Source organism: Heptranchias perlo, chromosome 11 (assembly GCF_035084215.1).
Source record: "Heptranchias perlo isolate sHepPer1 chromosome 11, sHepPer1.hap1, whole genome shotgun sequence".
Classification (NCBI taxonomy): domain Eukaryota; kingdom Metazoa; phylum Chordata; class Chondrichthyes; order Hexanchiformes; family Hexanchidae; genus Heptranchias; species Heptranchias perlo.
The window spans coordinates 42,322,359-42,342,330 of record NC_090335.1 but is presented as its reverse complement, the minus strand read 5'-3'; the positions used below and the strand labels follow the sequence as shown (position 1 = coordinate 42,342,330).

Sequence of the window (19,972 nt, the reverse complement as noted above, 5' to 3'; positions counted from 1 at the left end):
TGCCACAACACCGACCACCACAAAAGACACGTACCATTTCACAAGAACACATTATAGGGGTCAACTTTATAATTTAGCTCACCAGGCACACTAACCTCCATGCCCAAAATCTTGATGTGTTCCTGTAATGTAACATTCTGCTTTGGGAGTGCTACTATCCTAACAGTTCTCCCTGACTGTTTGCCATAAGCCCATAAGTTTGACATACATGTATTTTAAATAATAAAGCAGTAAGGCATCTCTGAGTTGAGGTGACATTGGTAAATTGCTCAAATTTTGTTCTTTCATTTTATGGTATCTATCAAGATAAACCAAAGTTGTAGTTCTCTTACATCTACAGAAATTGATGCACTTTGCAGAAAAATGACTACCCAGATAGATTCGTTAAGGAAGGGGGGGGAGGGGGGCAAGACTTTTCAGAAGACAGGAGGAAAAGTGCTGTCTATATGCATTCAATAAAATTGGAGTGTCTTGGAAGGCAGCAACATTTTTGCCTTTGCCCAACCAGCTCATCACAATTTTTTGATTTGTTATTGCCAATTGTATGTTTTTCCCACCCCCTTAAGAATATACATTTAACTTTAGTGTTAGCTTGGTTCGGTGGAAGCATTCTCATCTCAGACTCAGAAGGCTGTGGGTTCAAGCCTCACTCTAGGACTTGAGCACAAAAACTAGGCTGGCACTGCAATGCAGTACTAAGAGTGCTGCATCATCAGTGGTGCCATCCTTTAGGTGAGACATTAAACTGAGGCCTTGCCTACCTGTTCAGGTGAATGTAAAACATCCCAAAATTTGGGGGAGCTCTCCTGGTACCTTGGCCAACATTCATTCCTAATCGAATACAACAAAACAAATCAACTGGTCATTTAACTAATTTGTTATTTGTCGGACCTTGCTGTATGCAAATTAGCTGCTATATTTGCCTACAAAATTACAGTGACTACACTGCCAAAGTAACTAATTGGCTGTGAACTACTTTTCAATGTCCTGAGGCAATGAAATGTGCTATATAAAGGTAAGTTCTTTTTTTCTTTCCCCATCTCCAAAAATAATTAGTTTGGACCTCAAATATAATAAAATGTCAATTCAACTCAGATAAGATGGCGACTTAATTAAATATCAAACAGGTTAACATTATCAATATTACAAATCTCATACTGCCTGGATATTGAAAATGGCATAAATACCCTTTTTGAAAAAAACTCCTCCCTTCCCTTCCCTCATGTGCCTTGGTCAACAATTTCAAGTCCCCTTTCCCCCTTACCACAATTCACAATTTATGTACCACCGCATATGATTCTGACTGTTAAATGCTACAGTAAATAATTATTACTAATTAAAATTGGACAATTTCAGTGTCTTTGTATTCTGATTAGGGTCTTCCTCTACACCTCTTCCTCTCCTGATTTTCTATCGATACACATCTGTCGCAAACTGACATAGGTGAATTCCTGTACACGTAGCATTCCAATCTGTATGATCAGCAGAAACAAATTAGAAAAAAGGAGTTTAGAGAATACAATGTACTCCAAGAGTATGGAAAATCAAGGAACCCAGAAAGTGCCATAAATATCTGTTATTTCAATCAAAAATTATGCAAAGATTATGGTGCATTCTCAATTCAACAATAATGAGAACATTGTTAATTTTGTCTTGCCATTTTCTCACTGCAGGCAGTTACCTTTACAACCCTTCTTTTCTAACTGTCAAGGCAGAATAAAGAGTCCACAAGCCTCTTCAGTAGTTAGTTAATGTAACTCTATTATTCATTGGCACATAAAGGAACTTTTCTGGGGTGAGAAAAAAGTGTCCATTTTTCAGTTTCCCCTGGATGCAATGCTTTTCTTCTATTCAGTGCTCTGTCCTGCTGCACTGACTGCTAAGAAGTGGTAAAGTTCACTCAACTGAAGCAAAGCCAAATGACCGTCATCCCATTAACTCAAAACTCATAATACGTCCTGCTGAGAATCAAATGCATGAGTTCCTAGATTGCTCCACTGTGTTTTCATTTCCAAACCAGAAACAAAATTAATTTACAGAATTGAAATTTAAGACTGACATTTAAAATGATTCAAGCCATTGTAAAATTAAATAAAGGCCCATCAACTCTAACTATTTGCTCAATAATAAAACTCAATGAAAAACATTTTTTTCAATAAACACATGTTTAGACCTCAATAGGTTAAGAAATTTGATTATCAATGGTGACACAACTAAATATTTTACAAAACACTACAGATGCAATTTTACTCTTTTTTTAAAACTAGAACATGTTGAAGCACAGTCCCTAATAACCTCAAACTGCATCCCGGTATATAGACGGGTAGATAATTATTTTTCAGGACTAATAACCAGTTAGCTGTTTCAGTACTAAATTGTATGCACATCCGTAAATTAAACCTTTATGATAAATAGTAGTATTTACGGATAATTGCCAAGAACAATTTTTTCCAGGAACATTCAGAGATATATACATATAATAAAAAAAAAGTTTGATCATGTACCTAGATCATTAATGGTGGCACAAATTTGCAGCAGTATGAGATGTAGAAAACATTCTTGTGCTGGGTGGAAATTAGATGCTCCCCAGCTAGAACCATAGAAGTTGAAGCACACAAGGACACCATTCAGCCCATCATGTCTGCGTTGGCTATTTGCTAATCCAAAACTAATCCCATTGTCTTGCTACCTCTCCACTGCTCCAAGAGAAAGGGAGGGAGAAGAGGAAACAAAATGTTCATGGAGTATGAAATTTGGTTAAATTTGTCAGTAGCTAACTAGAATTGACATTATGATGAAATTATATTAGACCAAAGCTAAAAACTTGCATCTTGATAGAATGAATAAGAATTTCTCAATTCAAATAATTTAGGGGCTTCTCCGCTAGACCTCAAGTTCACACGTGTTCAGTTGATTTTTTTGCATATACAATATATTGTATAATTGAAGCAATCATTTGTTCTAGGATATTGTAGCCTTAAAATCAATAGTCTTGTGGCTATACATCAGCATAGATTATGCCACAGTAATAAAGTAAGACAACTTCACAGGAGTCAAAACATTGATCTGATAAGAAGCACTATTAGCTTTCCGTAATAAATATTTGCTGAACAAAAATGCATGTTACAGCAATTGCACTGCTGTATGACCTTAACCCTTTAAGCACTGAACAACATTACTGGGCCAAAAGGGCAAGAAAGGAAAAAAAATGGAGGGAACTACAAATATTTACAAAGAATTTAGGTTCAATACTGTTAATTCATGCAAAATGCAATTTTATGCTATAAGCTTCCTCTTTGGCACACAAAACAGTAATAACTCTTAAACCTTATCAAGGTTGCAAATCCCTAGTTTTAATTAATGAAATAACAGTACAGTAATCCTGATTCTATGCATCTACATAACTAGGATCTACTGCAGGACAGATGAACCTAAATCAAATCAATAATTTTCTCCAATAATGACCAGCATATTTTTGCTTTGATAGTTGATGTGAAGATTCTGTCAAATCCAAACCATGTACGTTTAGCAGCTGATCTTCATCAGCTGGAGTAAACATAGCAAAAAAAAATCCGCTTGGTCTTTTACAATTTTTTAAAGCCCATCTAAATTTAAGGTTGATTAATTGAGAAAAACACTTAAGATATAATATGCCCCCTATATTTTTGACTATTAAAATTCAGCCAACATAAGTCAGCTAAAATGGTCACTACAGCATTAATTAGATTTCAGGGTGTTTAACACGAATGGATGCATGTCAGTGAACCTTAGTGCAATGGCAACAGGAAAAAAAATGCACATCATAGTCAAGAGTTAAACTCAAAACATATCAGAACCTGGAAAAAATTCAAACTGAGCTCAAAGAGGATCCTGGATTGCCCTTTCTGCATGTCAATGTCATAACACGAGAGTATAGATAATTGCTGAGATACCATTTTCCCAGTGGTCTTAAATAGAACTGAACAATTTACTTAAAATATATTCTTATTCAACACCATGTTAAATCAGTTCCACATATTCTGTACAGATTTTTATTTCCCTCTTGATTATTGCATTAACACAATCTACAATGCTTACTGGCCAGAACTGGCAGAAATCCAGTTGCCACTGGCAGCCTTAATGAGTTGCTAGGGCAAATTTTATTTGCGTACAAGCTATCATTTAGTTTTAATTGTGACATGGACTAGGGCTTACTGCAGAGACACTCAACTATATGTCACCACAATTAAGCCTCTGTCTTTAATAATGCTTCACAAAGGAACTGGGGTACACTACCGATTAAGGGCTATATTTTCCTCCTTTTTAACTGATTAAGAAGCTTATTTTTCTGCCTTTTTAAAAAAATGGCCTACTTACAAAATGGTGGGTACATGCCATTTTTAAATGGGTGATCGAGTGCAGCACAGTTTCATCAGCAGGAACAGCAAAAGAAGAAACAACCAATCATAATGCAGCATTAAGTGATTCTAATACTTCTCAAGTAACTGAACAGCCAGTTGCCAGCATCAATGATAAAAAGCTTGTGCGTTCAGCTGTGGAGCGTACAATACTTTTGTGAAAAGGCTGAGTGGCACAGTTTTGCACACCAGGCCCGAGTAGACTACATAATGGAAGAACTGCAGAATCTTTTTAACAGCTGAGGTGCCACTTTCCGAATGGTTTTAAATAGAAACAAACAATTTACTTTAAAATATATTCTTATGTGACAGCATTTCAAATCAGTTCTTCATATCCAATACATATTGTTATTTTCCCTCTCAATTATTGTATTGACAGAATTTACACTGTTTAGGAGCCACTTAGAATATTAATTTCCCTTCATTGGTTATGCAGTATCCTGTAAGTTATAAATCAGCATTTGGTACAAACTACTCCATTTTATTCTCAGAAAATACCCATCAAAACACTAATAGAATCTTCATAGTGAAGAACTTCCTCAATCAAGAACATACATTCCAGCAATGTGGACAGCTGTAATGATGTCATGTGTTACTGTCCAAACTTCCAGTTTCTGAGACTCCCATCTTATTTTAAAATGTGCATTCCTGTTTATATTTTTTGTTCAAAGGAAGCAGTTACCATCAGCCTTTTAAGAGCTCTGATGGCTTGAATGTTCTGGCCTGGAGTCTGCCCAATCAGGTACTGGCATTACTATACAAGGCTAGGAAGTGGTACAAGCAAGCCAGCTCCTTTGGGTCACATTTTTCACCCAATGTATGTGTTAATTGCTTAGTTAATGGACTAGGAAACAAATTGTTCCACTGTTAGTTTCGTTATTAGTGTGACGTAGAACAGGATTTGCACCACTGTCTCAAACGAACGTAAGTCTGTACCAGGTTTATACCAGCAGCTAATGACAAAAAGACAGTTACTTAATTTTCTGATGAAAGGTGATCGACTAGAAACATTAATTCTGTTTCTCTCTCCACAGATGCTGCCTGACCTGCTGAGTGGTTTTCATTGATTCAATAAGATCATGGCTGACAAAGTAATATAGCATTTTCTGTTTTTATTTCAGATTTCCAGTATCCGCAGTATTTTGCTTTTGTTACCTTATTTTCTGTTGATTAACACATTTAATTAACAGACATAAGAACATAAGAAATAGGAGCAGGAGTAGGCCAATCGGCCCCTCGAGCCTGCTCCGCCATTCAATAAGATCATGGCTGACAAAGTAATACAGCATCGTAATCAATACACAGTGGTTCTGTAGTTAAGGGGACAATACACTAACCTTTTAATCAGTAGGCTGGCAGAAATCCAGTTACCACCAGCAATATTAACAAATTGCTAGACCAAATTTATTTTGCAAGCTGTCATTTAGTTTGAATTCTGGCAAGCACTGGGACCTAGTGTAAAGACACCCAACTATGTCATTACAATTAAGCTCTGCCTTTTGACTTCCAAAATGAACAGAAATCACTAAAGTTTTAATTGGGACATGATAGCAATTAAAGGTCATACTTACATAACTTTTCTAAAAAAGGGTTAGTAACCACGGGGGTGACTTTAGGAGGCAATTGCGGGTGTGTTGGGGGCGGGGGGGAGGCTTCGAAAATCGCGGAAATCCCGTTCAGGTTCGAAAGCTGGCTCCACCCGCTGACTTCTGAGTTTCCCAGAGATCCACCTATGTGCGCGCAGGCGACCCGAAAACAGAAGTCCCGCCGGCAATTAAAGCCGGCGGGATGACAGTTAAAGAGCCAAATGTACCTCACTGGCGTACTTAAAGCACTTTACCTGTGACAGATGAAGGGATTAGAAAGATTTTTTAATTTACCTGGGCGGCTTGCCCACCGCTTCTGATTCACATCTGGTGAAATCTGGCAGAAGGGCTGGATCAGGGGAAAAGAAACTAAATAAATTAAATAAAAAACCATGCAAGGAAGTGAAAACATTAAATGAACCTACCTTTGAAACCTGCTCCGATGTCGGATGTCTCCCGCTCCGATGTCCCCCTCTTCACTCTCCTAATGTCCCCCCGATCTTCCCCTTTCCCCCCCGATCTTCCCCCGATGTTCCCCTCCCCGCCGATCTTCCATTCTCCCCCCCCCGATCTTCTCTTCTCCCCCCCGCCCCCGATCTTCCATTCCATCCGCCGGATGACGTCTCGCTCTCTCTGTTTCTCACCCACACCCGTGCCCCCCCCCCCCCCCCCGCCTCGCGTTGCAGCTCCTGACGGCAGCCAGCCTGTCAATCAGGCTAGCTGCCAGGCGCGAAACCCGGAGAGGACATTAACCGCTATCAATCAATGTGCGATCGCGTCGGAAACGGTAAGTTTGGTTCATGCGGATTTGCCTCGCACACTTTCACTCCCCGCTGCCAACCCGCCACCATGGTAAAATTGAGCCCCATATCTACATAAAAGTCTTGCATCTAGCACATGCCCATGTCCTTCACACTTCAGGGATCACACCTGATATCCAAATATGTGTCACACCTGCACTTACTTGGTTCAAATTTAATATTCAGATAACTACAACAAATCACGACTTACCAGGTAGAGAATGTACGAATCAAAGCAGGTATATAAACCTCCAATGAAAAGCCAAGGACTCATCAAAACAACCAATGAGCAGTCAACTAAAGCTACTAATAAAAAATGGAGAAAGTGAATCAATCAAATCTCTCCAAATATTTTTGAAGATCCTTTCAGCCACCATCTTGGACATTCCCCTGGTGATAAACTTAGTGCTTAAAATAAGGTTTGTAACGTAATTAAAGAAAAACTTTACAACAGAATGATCGATCTTGCCTACACAACAGCATTTTGTATGTGTTGAAATTGTGTCAAACAATGTTTTCAATTAAAGGTCTGTGTCTCAAGAGACTTGACATTGAGTTCCCTGAATTTCCAAAGTGATTGCTGTCAGCTGAAATATTTAACAAGTTGTAGACTACAGCTTCCAACATGCATTTCTGCCAATAATTCCCATTTTTAAAAATAACTGACAGCAAGACTGGCAATTCATAAAGCATGCCAGGATTTGCTGTTTGTAAGCCTCGCTGTCCCGTGTATAGAGATGGAAATGTACTGGGAGCACAAAATCAGGAAACCATTATTGGGGCTTTCAGTGTAGATATAAATTTGCTTCTTCTGCGTTCAGTTATTCTACCTGATCAGCAACTGAGCACAGTTGAAGTTTTGTGAGTTAAACAAAAGACCACAAAGGTAAAGCAAGAGTATTACTGTGAAGTGGTGACACTACAAAATGAGGATAGATATTCCAAAGTTGAGTTAACACATCTGTACTGCATTCTTGCATGCATTATTTTTTCCAAACATTAACCCACTTAAAACAAGATAAAAATAGCAACAGCAGGAATTTAGCACTATTGTATTAAGTATTTGTAAGTGAAGGCTGCCATTCAGAACTCTTCTTTAGACAAGCTGGTATGTTTATTCTTTGGAGATTAATGTGTCTACTTTTCTGGTTTATTAAGTAACATTCTTCCATGTGAAATCTCAGTAGTATACATAATACATTAAACTACATACAGACAGTACAATCATCTGATCTCTGTACTTTTTATTATTGACTTACTGACATGTTATTCTATTGCTGTATACTAATAAAATAATTTCCTGCAATATTATTATGGTCTTCCTTTGGATAGCAGACATGTCCATTGAAAGTAAGAACAGGCTGTGACAAAGTGCAGCATTTCTTTTTCTGTGAAATCTCATGTTATTGGATTCTTTCTTTGTTATGTTACATATGAGGTTACAAACCAGGTTCACTCACGGAAAACAGCTGAGTTTGTTTTGATGCACAATGACCCATAACAGATGTTTCATTTACTAACAGGCATGCAAAGGAGGGGCCAAGCCATTCAATTTAAATACAAACATCCTGAGTCTGAATACATGTTTGATTGGTAGCTCTATTTGAGTTTAAGAGGTACATATTTAAATTTCCTCTCTCCTGGTCAAATTTTGAAAGTATATCTCAGCATGTAGAGTTCAAATTGAGTAATCAAACTAAAGCCATCAGAGATACCGAAAGGCCAGAGAGATTCAATGGACAGCCAGGAGTGAACTGCCAGGCAAGGTTAAGTTCAAGGCCTTGGCTTAAAGCTAGTTCACACTGACGTTTAGTACAGCAGAATGATTTTTTGTTATTTCTTAGCTTCCGAGAAGGGCTAGTTAAGCCTGTAATTACTGTAAATTTACAGTGCGTCATTGCTGCTGATCACTTATCCATTTACGGTATAATAAATGTTTGGCAGCTTATAGCCTACCCAACAGTTTAGTAAAGTATTTATTTTACCACTCTCCGAAGTTGAGCAAGATCACATGATAGCAAGCTGAAATATAGTGACAAGTGTTTTCTGTTTGATCCTTGGACTTACTACAAATGGCACACGCCAGTTCATAAGGAGTGAGGGCTTGCCTATAGGAATTGTTTGAGATGCTGAACTTGAGACAAATATCTGAAATACGAACCTAAGAAGTGCAACAATTCCTAGAAGTCGGTCACTATTTGCAGGGGTTCCCTCACACTAAAACGTTTGAAAACAAATGATCTGTGCCAAGCTGCTTGTTGTGTGCGTGTACTGTTGGCGTATGGTACAGGCCCTCACATATGGGGAAATTCTTAAATTAGCTGCTTCTGTAAATTCTTATTTGTAAGAAAGTCATGGACTTTCCATTAGAAGCAGGTCAAGCTCTAGATATGGAGAGCGAGGCATTAAATAGTAAGAAAATATATACAGTCACTGTCATTCATGCCCAGTATTGGTGTGAAGGAATCATATTGTCCTTTTGATTTGGAACATCTAGGCTTGAGTGGCATATGTCCTCAGATTCAAAAGTAGTACACCTGGCTCACCAATTCAGATAAAACAGCTACGTCTGTATACCTTCCTTTGTCAGCAGTTTGTTGAAACTGAATATTTTGCTTTAATTTGGCTAAACTGATTTACAATATCAGAGCCAGGAGAGGCACTAGTTGGGGATGGTGTTGGAAGATCCAGCTGCCATGGGAGGCCTGCTTAGATAGGTTTATAGACAAAGAACCTTCAACATTGTGGTGGGAGACTTGTTTTCCTATTTCAACCTAATTTCCTGTTTTATTTCAGAACCTCTGCAATTCCACAAGTGACAAGAATTGTGTAATAAGCCAGTTAATGCATTCACATCAGGAGACAACTATCTTATCTCAAAAATCAGCTGTAACCAGAAAATCAACCTTCACATAAGACAAAAGTCAGGCTCCAGAAAGTTCACTTGAGGAAAATAAGAATTTTAGTAGCTTATTTTTTATATATAACTTATTTAAGGACAAACACTGCGAGAATTTTATCACTACCCTAACCCCCCACCTGGTGGAAACTGGATGCCGGGGCACTTTAAATGCATGGGAGACTTACCCCCTGGCTTCTCGCCACAATCTTGCTTGCAGACTGCAATTTTAAGATGCAAGTGCCAAGGACACCCGATGGTGTCACAGAGACCCGACTGCCGTTTTAACATTGGCCTGAGATGGGAGGCGGCTGCAGCTTCCCCGACAGGCTGAAGCTAGTGGGAGGAGGATCAGCAGAAGAAGAGGCCCACCCAGGTAAGTTCTTTTATTTCCTTTGTGGGGCCAGGAAGAGCAGGAGTGCTCCTCCAAGCCCCATAAAGGAAGTGTAGGCCTCTCCTGCCTGGAGAACCCCACCCTCTTCCCAAACCGGTGACCAGCCTGGAATCTTCCATCCCACCCCTGTTCCTGCCGCCAAAACGCCTGGTTTTAACAACCGGGCAGCCACTCCCTTCAACTTCTTGTTGTTTTGGTCAGGAAGTTGGCAAGAGGCATGGTAATGAGGCCCAGCTGTTAAAATCGGCTGGGCCTCTCATTGCCGTTCCCTAACAAACCGACTGCTTTCTCGCTTGGGAGTTAAAATTCCCCCCAATGTAATTGCAACTCTCAGAAACCAACAGCTCATTTTAAGCTTTTCTGCCTTAAGTCTGTGTCCAACGAACAATGGGAGAAAGTAACATCTGATTAATTTCGACAGGCTCCAATCCACCTTCTCAATGATTTGATTGGTTGGTAGCAATAACCCCCAACACTAGTGAGAAAGCTCATGTCAAGCTGACACATGGTTGAAAAGCTTATTGTCAGCTTTAAAAAACTGATCGTTGGCATGCATATGACCTATTTCCCACAGTGACCCCTGTGGGAAATGTGTGCATGTGGAAATCGGGCAAGCACAGAATTGTAATCATCTGTGGCGCCACTCCTCAACTGACCCCTCCCCCCAATCTAAGTGCTTGCTAACACTCAATGTCAGGGCTCAGACATGGATAATAGCCACTTGGACCAGACAAGAGGAACTATACCCCTGCAAGGATTCAATGCCTTTGTGGAGGAGAGAAAATTGGTTAAAAAAAAGGTTGCCATCATTGAATTAATTAAAGAAATGTTCTTTGGTTCCATACATTCCTGCTTATAATCAGCTTTAGATATTTACCAAATTAAAATTTATGTTTTTCCACTGAAAGCACATTTTTTTTTGAAAGTACAAAAGACCCTAGGAAAGATTATATTTTGGTTTTATGAGTAGGTATTAGCATCACTGCCAATAATGCTTTGCCCTGCATGTGATTAAAAATACATCTAGTTATCTGCTAGCTGACGATCTAAGTATTCTTTCAGACTTGTTTTTGTACTACAGTGTTCTGTTGCTGGGAGCAGTATTGACAAGAAAGGCCATAACCTGTGCCAAAGCTATTCCCTTATCTTCATCCCAAATTGCTGACAGTAATTGGGTAAAATGATATAAACGCTGTTCAGAAGCCACGCCCTGTCAGGCGCTCTTAGTGGCTGGGTTTGTGATAAAATTTGTTTTGGGAGCCGCAGAAATATGAATGTGGAAATGTAGTGGCTCTGTGAGACGTGTTACTTTAAATATTTGGGCACTCTGCCTTACCTACCAGCACATAATTCTGTGGGGGAGGAGAAATATAGCATTTGTTTATGCACTACTAGTAGCAACACTAAAGGGAACAACATATTGTCTGGTACAGTATTGCAAAGGAGAACTTACTGACTGAGCTCTTTCTCTTTTAAATGACTGTATAAGCTGATGCTTATATGTATATATTTATTCATAAAAAATAAACTTTTGACCAAAAATATTTATTGCCAATCCTTTGTGTACAAATATGGTAATTAATTTTCCTTAACCAAAATAGACTCTATGCCTAAATACACAGACACAGATAATAATCTGCAGTTTTCAATGAATACTTCAGAAGAGAATACTGGATAATGTAGCTGTCAATTGTAGCATTTCAACTGTTGGCCCTGCTGAGATCACAAAGACTGGGGATCAAACCTGGGACCTTCCTTGTCTGTATTCACTGAATAAACTTGCTGAACCATCGAAAGAGCTGCTTAACTGCAGTCTTATACAAACTAATCATCAAGGTACGCCTGCAAAATACCAATTTTTAAATAAGCTGAATAAAATCTCAGTTTGGCTAACATCAAGGCAACTGAAATTGAAAGGAAATGGCATTCTATTTGACCCCGAGATGAGCTCCCGACCACATATCTGCTCCATAACATGGCCCGTTTCCACTCCTGCCTCAGCTCATCTGCTGCTGAAGCCCTCATCCATGCCTTTGTTAACTATAGACTTGACTATTCCAATGCTGACCTGACCAGCCTCCCATCTTCCATTCTCCATAAACTTGAGCTCATCCAAAACTCTGCTGCCCATATCCTAACTCGCACCAAGTCCCGTTCACCCATCACCCCTGTGCTCACTGACCTACACTGACTCCCAGTCCGGCAACACTTTGATTTTAAAATTCTCATCCTTCTTTTCAAATCCCTCCATGGCCTCGTCCTTCCCTATCTCTAACATCCTCCAGCCCTACAACTCTCTGAGATCTCTGCACTCCTCCAATTCTTGCGTCTTGCACATCGCCAATTTTAATCGCTCCACCATTGGGGCCTTGCCTCCAGCTGCCTAGGCCCTAAGCTCTGGAATTCCCTCCCTAAACCTCTCCCTCCTCTTTTAAGATGCCCCTTAAAACCTACCTCTTTGGCCAAGCTTTTGGTCACCTGGCCTAATAGTTCCTTATGTGGCTCAGTGTCAAATTTTGTTTGATAATTGTTCCCGTGAAGCACCTAGGGACGTTTTACTACGTTAAAAGCACTATTTAAATGCAAGTTGTTGTTGAAATGTAAGCAACAGATTTTCAAGATATATTGTAAATAAGTGACATAGGTACAATCTTGCATTAATATTTGGGAGCACTGTAATGTAAATTTAAAGATTTTCTGCAAATTTTACAAGTTTTTTTAACTCTCAAGATGTCAATTTCTGCACAATATTTGTTGTTAGCAGTAAATATTTATGTGGAAAATTCTGAGAATATCTGTCCAGTCAACCTAGCCAGTAACATGTGGGAACCAAATTCTACTACTGTATATCCATCGTCTCTCGCTGCATATTACAACTGTGGAGGAGTTCTTCTGGAAGCTGACATGATGAAGGTGAGGGACAGGAATGACAGAAGGAAGGAAAATCTAGTAAATTTAGTAATTTAGCAATTTAGTAAAGTGTCGGTAAAAACTGGTTGGTCAATAATTTCTTGGGCTTTTGTCTAACTTGATTAATACAATCTTGTGCTGAGGAAAATCAATGAATATAAAGTGTATGGCCTTTACTAAATTGGTTGTAACTTTGATCACTTAACCAATTTGATTTTCCATGTCTGACTCAAATTAGTAAGAACTAATAATGGCCTTACATTTAGGTATAATGAAATTAATTTTTAGATTTTGGAGGCTGTTCCCAAAGGAATAAAAATGAATTACTGTAGCAAAAAACCTATCTGAAAGAGACAGAGAAATAATATCTAGATAAAATGCCATTCCATATACTTTGCCAGGTTTACCAATATGCTCGGTTGTTGTACCACCAATTACATGTCCAAAATATTTTTGAAATATCAATTAAATAAAAGATCAGAAAGTTAGTATAGAAGATTTCATAATGGAGAAAACACTGCAGGCATTCCGGCAAAAAGACAAAACAAATATGAACCATCCAGATGAAGGCAACACCCAACCATTCAAAGACCAGTACAACTTCCCCCTGACAGCAGTCTAATAATTAATAATTTTGACTTCATCTTGCCACGAACACAGTTCCAAATTTAGTTATGGGTGGATAATGTACTAATTTGGATAAATCCAAGATCGATTTTATAAATTAATCCCAACAAACCTGAGTCTGAATTGGTCCAAAACCATCCCGGCTATTCATCTGAGTGCTGAGCACAAAATGAGTGTGTTAATTTTATACCTGAATCCTTTGCAGTTCAAAAAGGTATTACTGTTGCTAGCTTAACCACTCCTGTTTTCCAATAGCACCTCAACATTCCACATAGGGCTTCCTATATACCTGGTACAGACTAGTAGATGAAAACACAAGTAAAAAAGGTGAAAATAATTTGGAAATAAATACAACGCACGCAAACTTATTTGGTATTATTTTTCATTAAACCTACTTTTTATTCGTTCTTGGGATGTGTCCATGCTTATTGCCCACCCACCCCAGTTGCCCTAAGAAGTAGTAGTAGTTTGCTGCCCACTTCAGAGTCGACCATGTATAATAGGACTGGAGTCAAGTGTAGGTCAGACTGGGCAGGTTCCCTTCTCTGAAGGTTTTTAGTGAACCAGTTTGGTTTTACAATAAACCTTTCATGAATGTTTTTTTCCTAGTGCCAGCCTGCAAATGATCAGATTTACTGAATTCAATTTCACAATTTGCCACAATGGGTTTTGAACTCAATTTCTACAGCTAGTTCCGATTCAGTGGCCAAAGCTGGGAAGATTGCATAAAAGGGCAACCAAGCTACAAGGGTCCTGGAGCTGCATTAGCCACTTTTTCCACATAGCTAGTGGCTCATGATTTGAAATTGCCTTTGGTATAAATGGGACCATTTCACAAGATAGTAGAATATTGAATGATTATTCTGTTGTAATATTAAATAGGGGAAAAGCATTCAATCATTACAGTTCAGGTTTCTTCAGGTACGTTCTTTTCACATCACTCCTCCTCTTCTTTGGGTCTCCTCATGCTGTGCTCTATCCCTGACCAAGAGGAAACATAAATGACTACCCAGCACTTTACCAGTGATGCTGTGAAACTGGTTGCTGAGTGGTGTGTGAGAATGGCCAGGAGTTACCCTCACACACCTCCCAGCTCCTGTAACAATTGTTGCCCCAAATGACATTAACTAACTCAGCACAGACTGGAAAAATCAATCCTGAGCTCTTTGGGCATTTATGGTTTAGTGCTAGGCTGATCAGTGTGTTTACCTACTAGGCCATTGGTGGAGCCTACAGGGGAAAGATCACTGATCATAGAGAAAGTGAATGTCTGCGATAATGAGATAAAAAATATTTACAGTGCTGCTTCAAATTGTCCTCCTAAACGAAATGTGAAAAATTAGCTCTGGGTAGATATTAAAACCATCTCACTACCTGTCTGAACATAATTTAGACCAAAGTATTACACTGTTAAGCTGCCAGCATTGCTTGGTTTATCAGCTAGTTGCCTTCTTAATAATAAAATTAGTCAGGAAACACTCCATTGAAATGTCTGAATATTCTTAGATTGTGTTCCACCATAACATATACAGTAAATGTAGCTACTGTACTAAAGGCAGTCAGTGGCTCCACTCATTGTATCTGTATACCTCTTAAAGTATATCCTGTTTAAGCACCTTGATCTTAAGTGCCTTTAAATAATTTCTAAAGGAGTCTATTCCACAAAGAATACTTTAACCTGAGTGTAGATTTTTGCATTCTGTACATAAAATGTGCACTTAAGCTATAAAAAAGCCCCATAAAGAATACAGTTCATTCATATATCTGGCTAGCTCAGTTGGTGTAAATGCTACACTTTTAGATTTGTTAAACAATCCTAATCTATCATGTTATTGTAAATAAAATGTCCACTGATTTATACACAACACAGGTTACATATTTTTGCTTGTATACTCTATATAATGGTATAAACAAAATGGTGAGGGGGGGAGGAATCTGTAATATATTTAAGAGGAGGGTATTGTATCTTTGAACTAAATAATTGTTGTTTTTACAAAAAGATCCATCCATTGTGGTAACGTTAGGAATTAAATTTCCTAGGGCTGGAATAAAACACAACTTACCTTGATGTGAAATATATTTGTAATATTTTAATGTACTGTCTTGGAAACCAATAAAGTAGATCTGAAGGTTTACACTCTATGTGAAAAGGGGATTTAAAGCTATTAAACCAAATACATGATTATTTATGAAATACTAAAACAAATAAGGATGCAAAAATTGCTTCTCATCCCATCTAGTAATTTCCAAGATCTACGTAGTGTCTTTATTGTAACTAGAAAAACATTGATTGAATTTTTTTCCCACATTCTTGCCAATTTTTCTTTTTCACTGATCAGAGAGGAGACCATGCAGAATGTCAAACATTGGTAATGGAAACATCCCTGTAGCATCATAAGCAGGTTGATCAGATGACAAGCTTGATAAACATTTCATGCCAATATCATCACTAAAAGGTGTTAGTGTCCTATTTCCTATATTTTCATGGTTTTGATGAATGACAGAAAAAATAGACTACAGCCACAATTATGAATTTACTGTGAATGCAAAACAACCACTACAAAAATTGTACCAAAAGGTATTATGCCTGTTATGTTAACCTTCATAATCCTAAACAATGCACTGAATAAAAGGTATTTGATTTTGGAGAAGAAAGCAAAGAATTGTAAATTATGATAAAGAATTAAGAATGCTTGATAATTAAAGTATATCTACAAATATAAAAACAACTTGCATTTATTTACCACCTTTAACATAGAATAATGTCCCAAGGCACTTCAGCAGACTGCAACCAGACAACAATTGATACTGAGCCAAAGAAGGAGACATTAGGACGGTGCAAAGAGGTAAATTATAGACCAGTTAGCCTAACATCTGTTGTGGGGAAAATGCTGGAGTCTATAATTAAGGATAGGGTGACTGAACACCTCGAGAATTTTCAGTTAATCAGAGAGAGCCAGCATGGATTCGTGCCTGACAAACCTGATTGAAATTTTTGAAGAGGTGACTAAAGTAGTGGACAGGGGAATGTCAATGGATGTTATTTATATGGACTTCCAGAAGGCATTTGATAAAGTCCCACATAAGAGACTGTTAGCTAAGATAGAAGCCCATGGAATCGAGGGAAAAGTACAGACTTGGTTAGGAAGTTGGCTGAGCGAAAGGTGACAGAGAGTAGGGATAATGGGTTGGTACTCACATTGGCAGGATGTGACTAGTGGAGTCCCGCAGGGATCTGTCTTGGGGCCTCAATTATTCACAATATTTATTAACGACTTAGATGAAGGCATAGAAAGTCTCATATCTAAGTTTGCCGATGACACAAAGATTGATGGCATTGTAAGCAGTGGAGATGAAAACATAAAATTACAAAGGGATTTTGATAGATTAGATGAATGGGCAAAACTGTGGCAAATGGAATTTAATGTAGACAAATGTGAGGTCATCCACTTTGGATCAAAAAAGGATAGAACAGGGTACTTTCTAAATGGTAAAAAGTTAAAAACAGTGGATGTCCAAAGGGACTTAGGGGTTCAGGTACATAGATCATTGAAGTGTCATGAACAGGTGCAGAAAATAATCAATAAGGCTAATGGAATGCGGGCCTTTATATCTAGAGGACTAGAGTACAAGGGGGCAGAAGCTATGCTGCAGCTATACAAAACCCTGGTTAGACCGCACCTGGAGTACTGTGAGCAGTTCTGGGCACCGCACCTTCGGAAGGATATATTGGCCTTGGAGGGAGTGCAGCGTAGGTTTACTAGAATGATACCTGGACTTCAAGGGTTAAGTTAAGAGGAGAGATTACACAAATTGGGGTTGTATTCTCTAGAGTTTAGAAGGTTAAGGGGTGATCTGATCGAAGTTTATAAGATATTAAGGGGAACAGATAGGGTGGATAGAGAGAAACTATTTCCGCTGGTTGGGGATTCTAGAAGTAGAGGGCACAGTCTAAAAATTAGAGCCAGACCTTTCAGGAGTGAGATGAGAAAACATTTCTACACACAAAGGGTGGTAGAAGTTTGGAACTCTCTTCCGCAAACAGCAATTGATGCTAGCTCAATTGCTAAATTTAAATCTGAGATAGATAGCTTTTTGGCAACCAAAGGTATTAAGGAATATGGGCCAAAGGCAGGTATATGGAGTTAGATCACAGATCAGCCATGATCTTATCAAATGGCGGAGCAGGCTCGAGGGGCTGAATGGCCTAATCCTGTTCCTATATTCCTATGTAGGTTATTAGTGAATATTGCACAAAGCTAGGATAGGCAGGATATTTCAGCAATACTGGATAAATTAGGATCATTGAATCATAGAATGGTTACAGCACAGAAGGAGGTCATTCGGCCCATCTAGCCCATGCCAGTTTTCTTTTGTTTTTTTAAATATAATTTCAATAGACATTTGCATTTGGAACATTCTTCCAACTCTAAAGAAATTCCATGATTTTAACCCAGCGTTACTGTTTTTTTCCTGCAAATGCAGGATTCCCCCTCCCTATAAAAATTATAGGAAATATCTTAAGTGTGAAGGACTGAAAACTTACAAGTCTGTCCCATTTACAAGTTACAACAGTCTTTCACACAAGTGGAGGAAAATCTAGAATACATCGCTACCAATGATATTCCTTTTATTCTATAGGCGCACCTTGCATCAGAATCTTAAACACAGATTTGCATCAAATCAGAAAAACCACACAATGCTGCCAACCTTTCAGAAACATTTTCAATTGCCACATATGTAAATAATGCATTCTGTGGCTTGTGAAATCAATAGTCAAACCAAAGAATAAAATAGGATAACTACTAGATTGGCATGAGTTTCCAGCCAGGCACTTACTGTAAACAGATTTTTATATAGCTGAAAATAAAACATTCATTAGGGATGGAGTCATATTGCTAAGTTCCAACACCAAAACAGACAAAACTCAAACATTACAGACTTTAAATATAATTACAACATTTTATATATAACATTCACTGGTTACCTACTATTAGAATGTTCAGGTCTGAACCTAAAATTAAACTGACATGTGATTAGCTCGGTTCTAAGGCTTTTCAGTCAGATCACGATAAAACCCTACCAATGAAGAAAATGTTACACCAGTAATAACTTTCGGGAGAATTAAGTGATTATATACAAAATAAGTTATTTCAGGTTTTCAGAATCCTACGACAAATGTAAGATGCAGGTGGAAAACATTGCAGTCGAATGCTGAAGTCACTGCGAAAAAGGTTGACTGGATTACTTCACTAAAGCGTTTGTTTAAAAAACACAAGGAAATTATCCAACGGGGGGAGGGGGTGCGGTAGTTGTGCGTCTCTAATTTGTTATTGCAAGAAAGATGAACTGTATAATCAAATATGACAATTGTGGAATGTCTACCTAAAAAGGAGGAAAAAATAAACACAAGGGAATGCGAAGGCAACCCAAGGAAGTTGCTTTGGATGCGCTTCTCACCAAAGAATCCTAACGGGTCTGACGCACTATCAGTGAAAACATTAATTCATAGAATATACATTAAATAAAAAATGCTCGATTTACTCATTGGGCAAATAATTTAAACTGAGCAAACAAACATATGTATGTGTGTGTGTGTGTGTGTGTGGGGGGGGGGGGTCTGTATAAGATTGAGGATCTTTCATGTTTGCTGCAGTAGTCTCGCGCATCGCACAGCAACCAGTGCGTCAATATTAAAGACATTTCCAAAATATGAAAAATGGTTTATTTTCCCAATCTCACCATTGTCTGTCTAAGATTTTTGTAAATATGGGCGAAGTGTTAAAAATATACAGACAACGGGGGACGAGGCTAAATCTGGAGGAGGAGGCGAGCGGGTCCAGTATTCTCGCTTTTCAATCTTAGGCTTTTTTTTGTGCCGAGCACACGTCCGCAAAGCAAAACATGATTCTTAATTTTTTTTTTGTCGCTCTCGTCTACTTCAAAGCTAAAAATAGGAAATAATCTACCATCCTTACCCAAAAAACGAAGCTGTAGATGATGAGGAGTGTTTTGAGACACGTTATCACCGGTTTAGTCTCCATTCGCCGCGATGCCATAATAATCTATGCGTTCACGCTCCAGTGCCTCTTCTCTGCCTCCCCCTCCCAGCGCCTGGAGACTGCAGCACTCAAGTCATTCGGCGGCGGCGCTGCATCACGGGGCCAATCAGCAGCCCCGGTTACGTCAGCTCCGCAATGAGCCCAAAAGGCACGCGTCGCCAGAGGAACCGAGCTTCGCCCAGTGGAGGAGCCGGGCTCGGCGGTGAGACCTAAACCTCGGCGTTGAGACCAAACGTTGAGGCTGAGCCTTCGACGAGCTGGAAGTGAAAAGCGGGCCAAGTTGGTGCAGGTTCTCGC

At 38.8% G+C, this 19,972-nt stretch overlaps 1 protein-coding gene across 2 annotated transcripts in view; it reads right to left on the bottom strand.

Annotated features, from left to right (window-relative positions):
* tspan7 (tetraspanin 7) overlaps window positions 1-19,747 on the bottom strand; it is a 92,054-nt gene extending 72,307 nt beyond the window's left edge. For both annotated transcript variants that reach the window (XM_067992869.1, XM_067992868.1), the window contains exon 1: window positions 19,592-19,747. In XM_067992869.1, coding sequence (XP_067848970.1) covers window positions 19,592-19,672 — 81 coding nt within the window. In that variant the 5' untranslated portion in view covers window positions 19,673-19,747. The remainder of the gene's footprint in view (window positions 1-19,591) is intronic.
* Window positions 19,748-19,972: the final 225 nt, after the last annotated feature.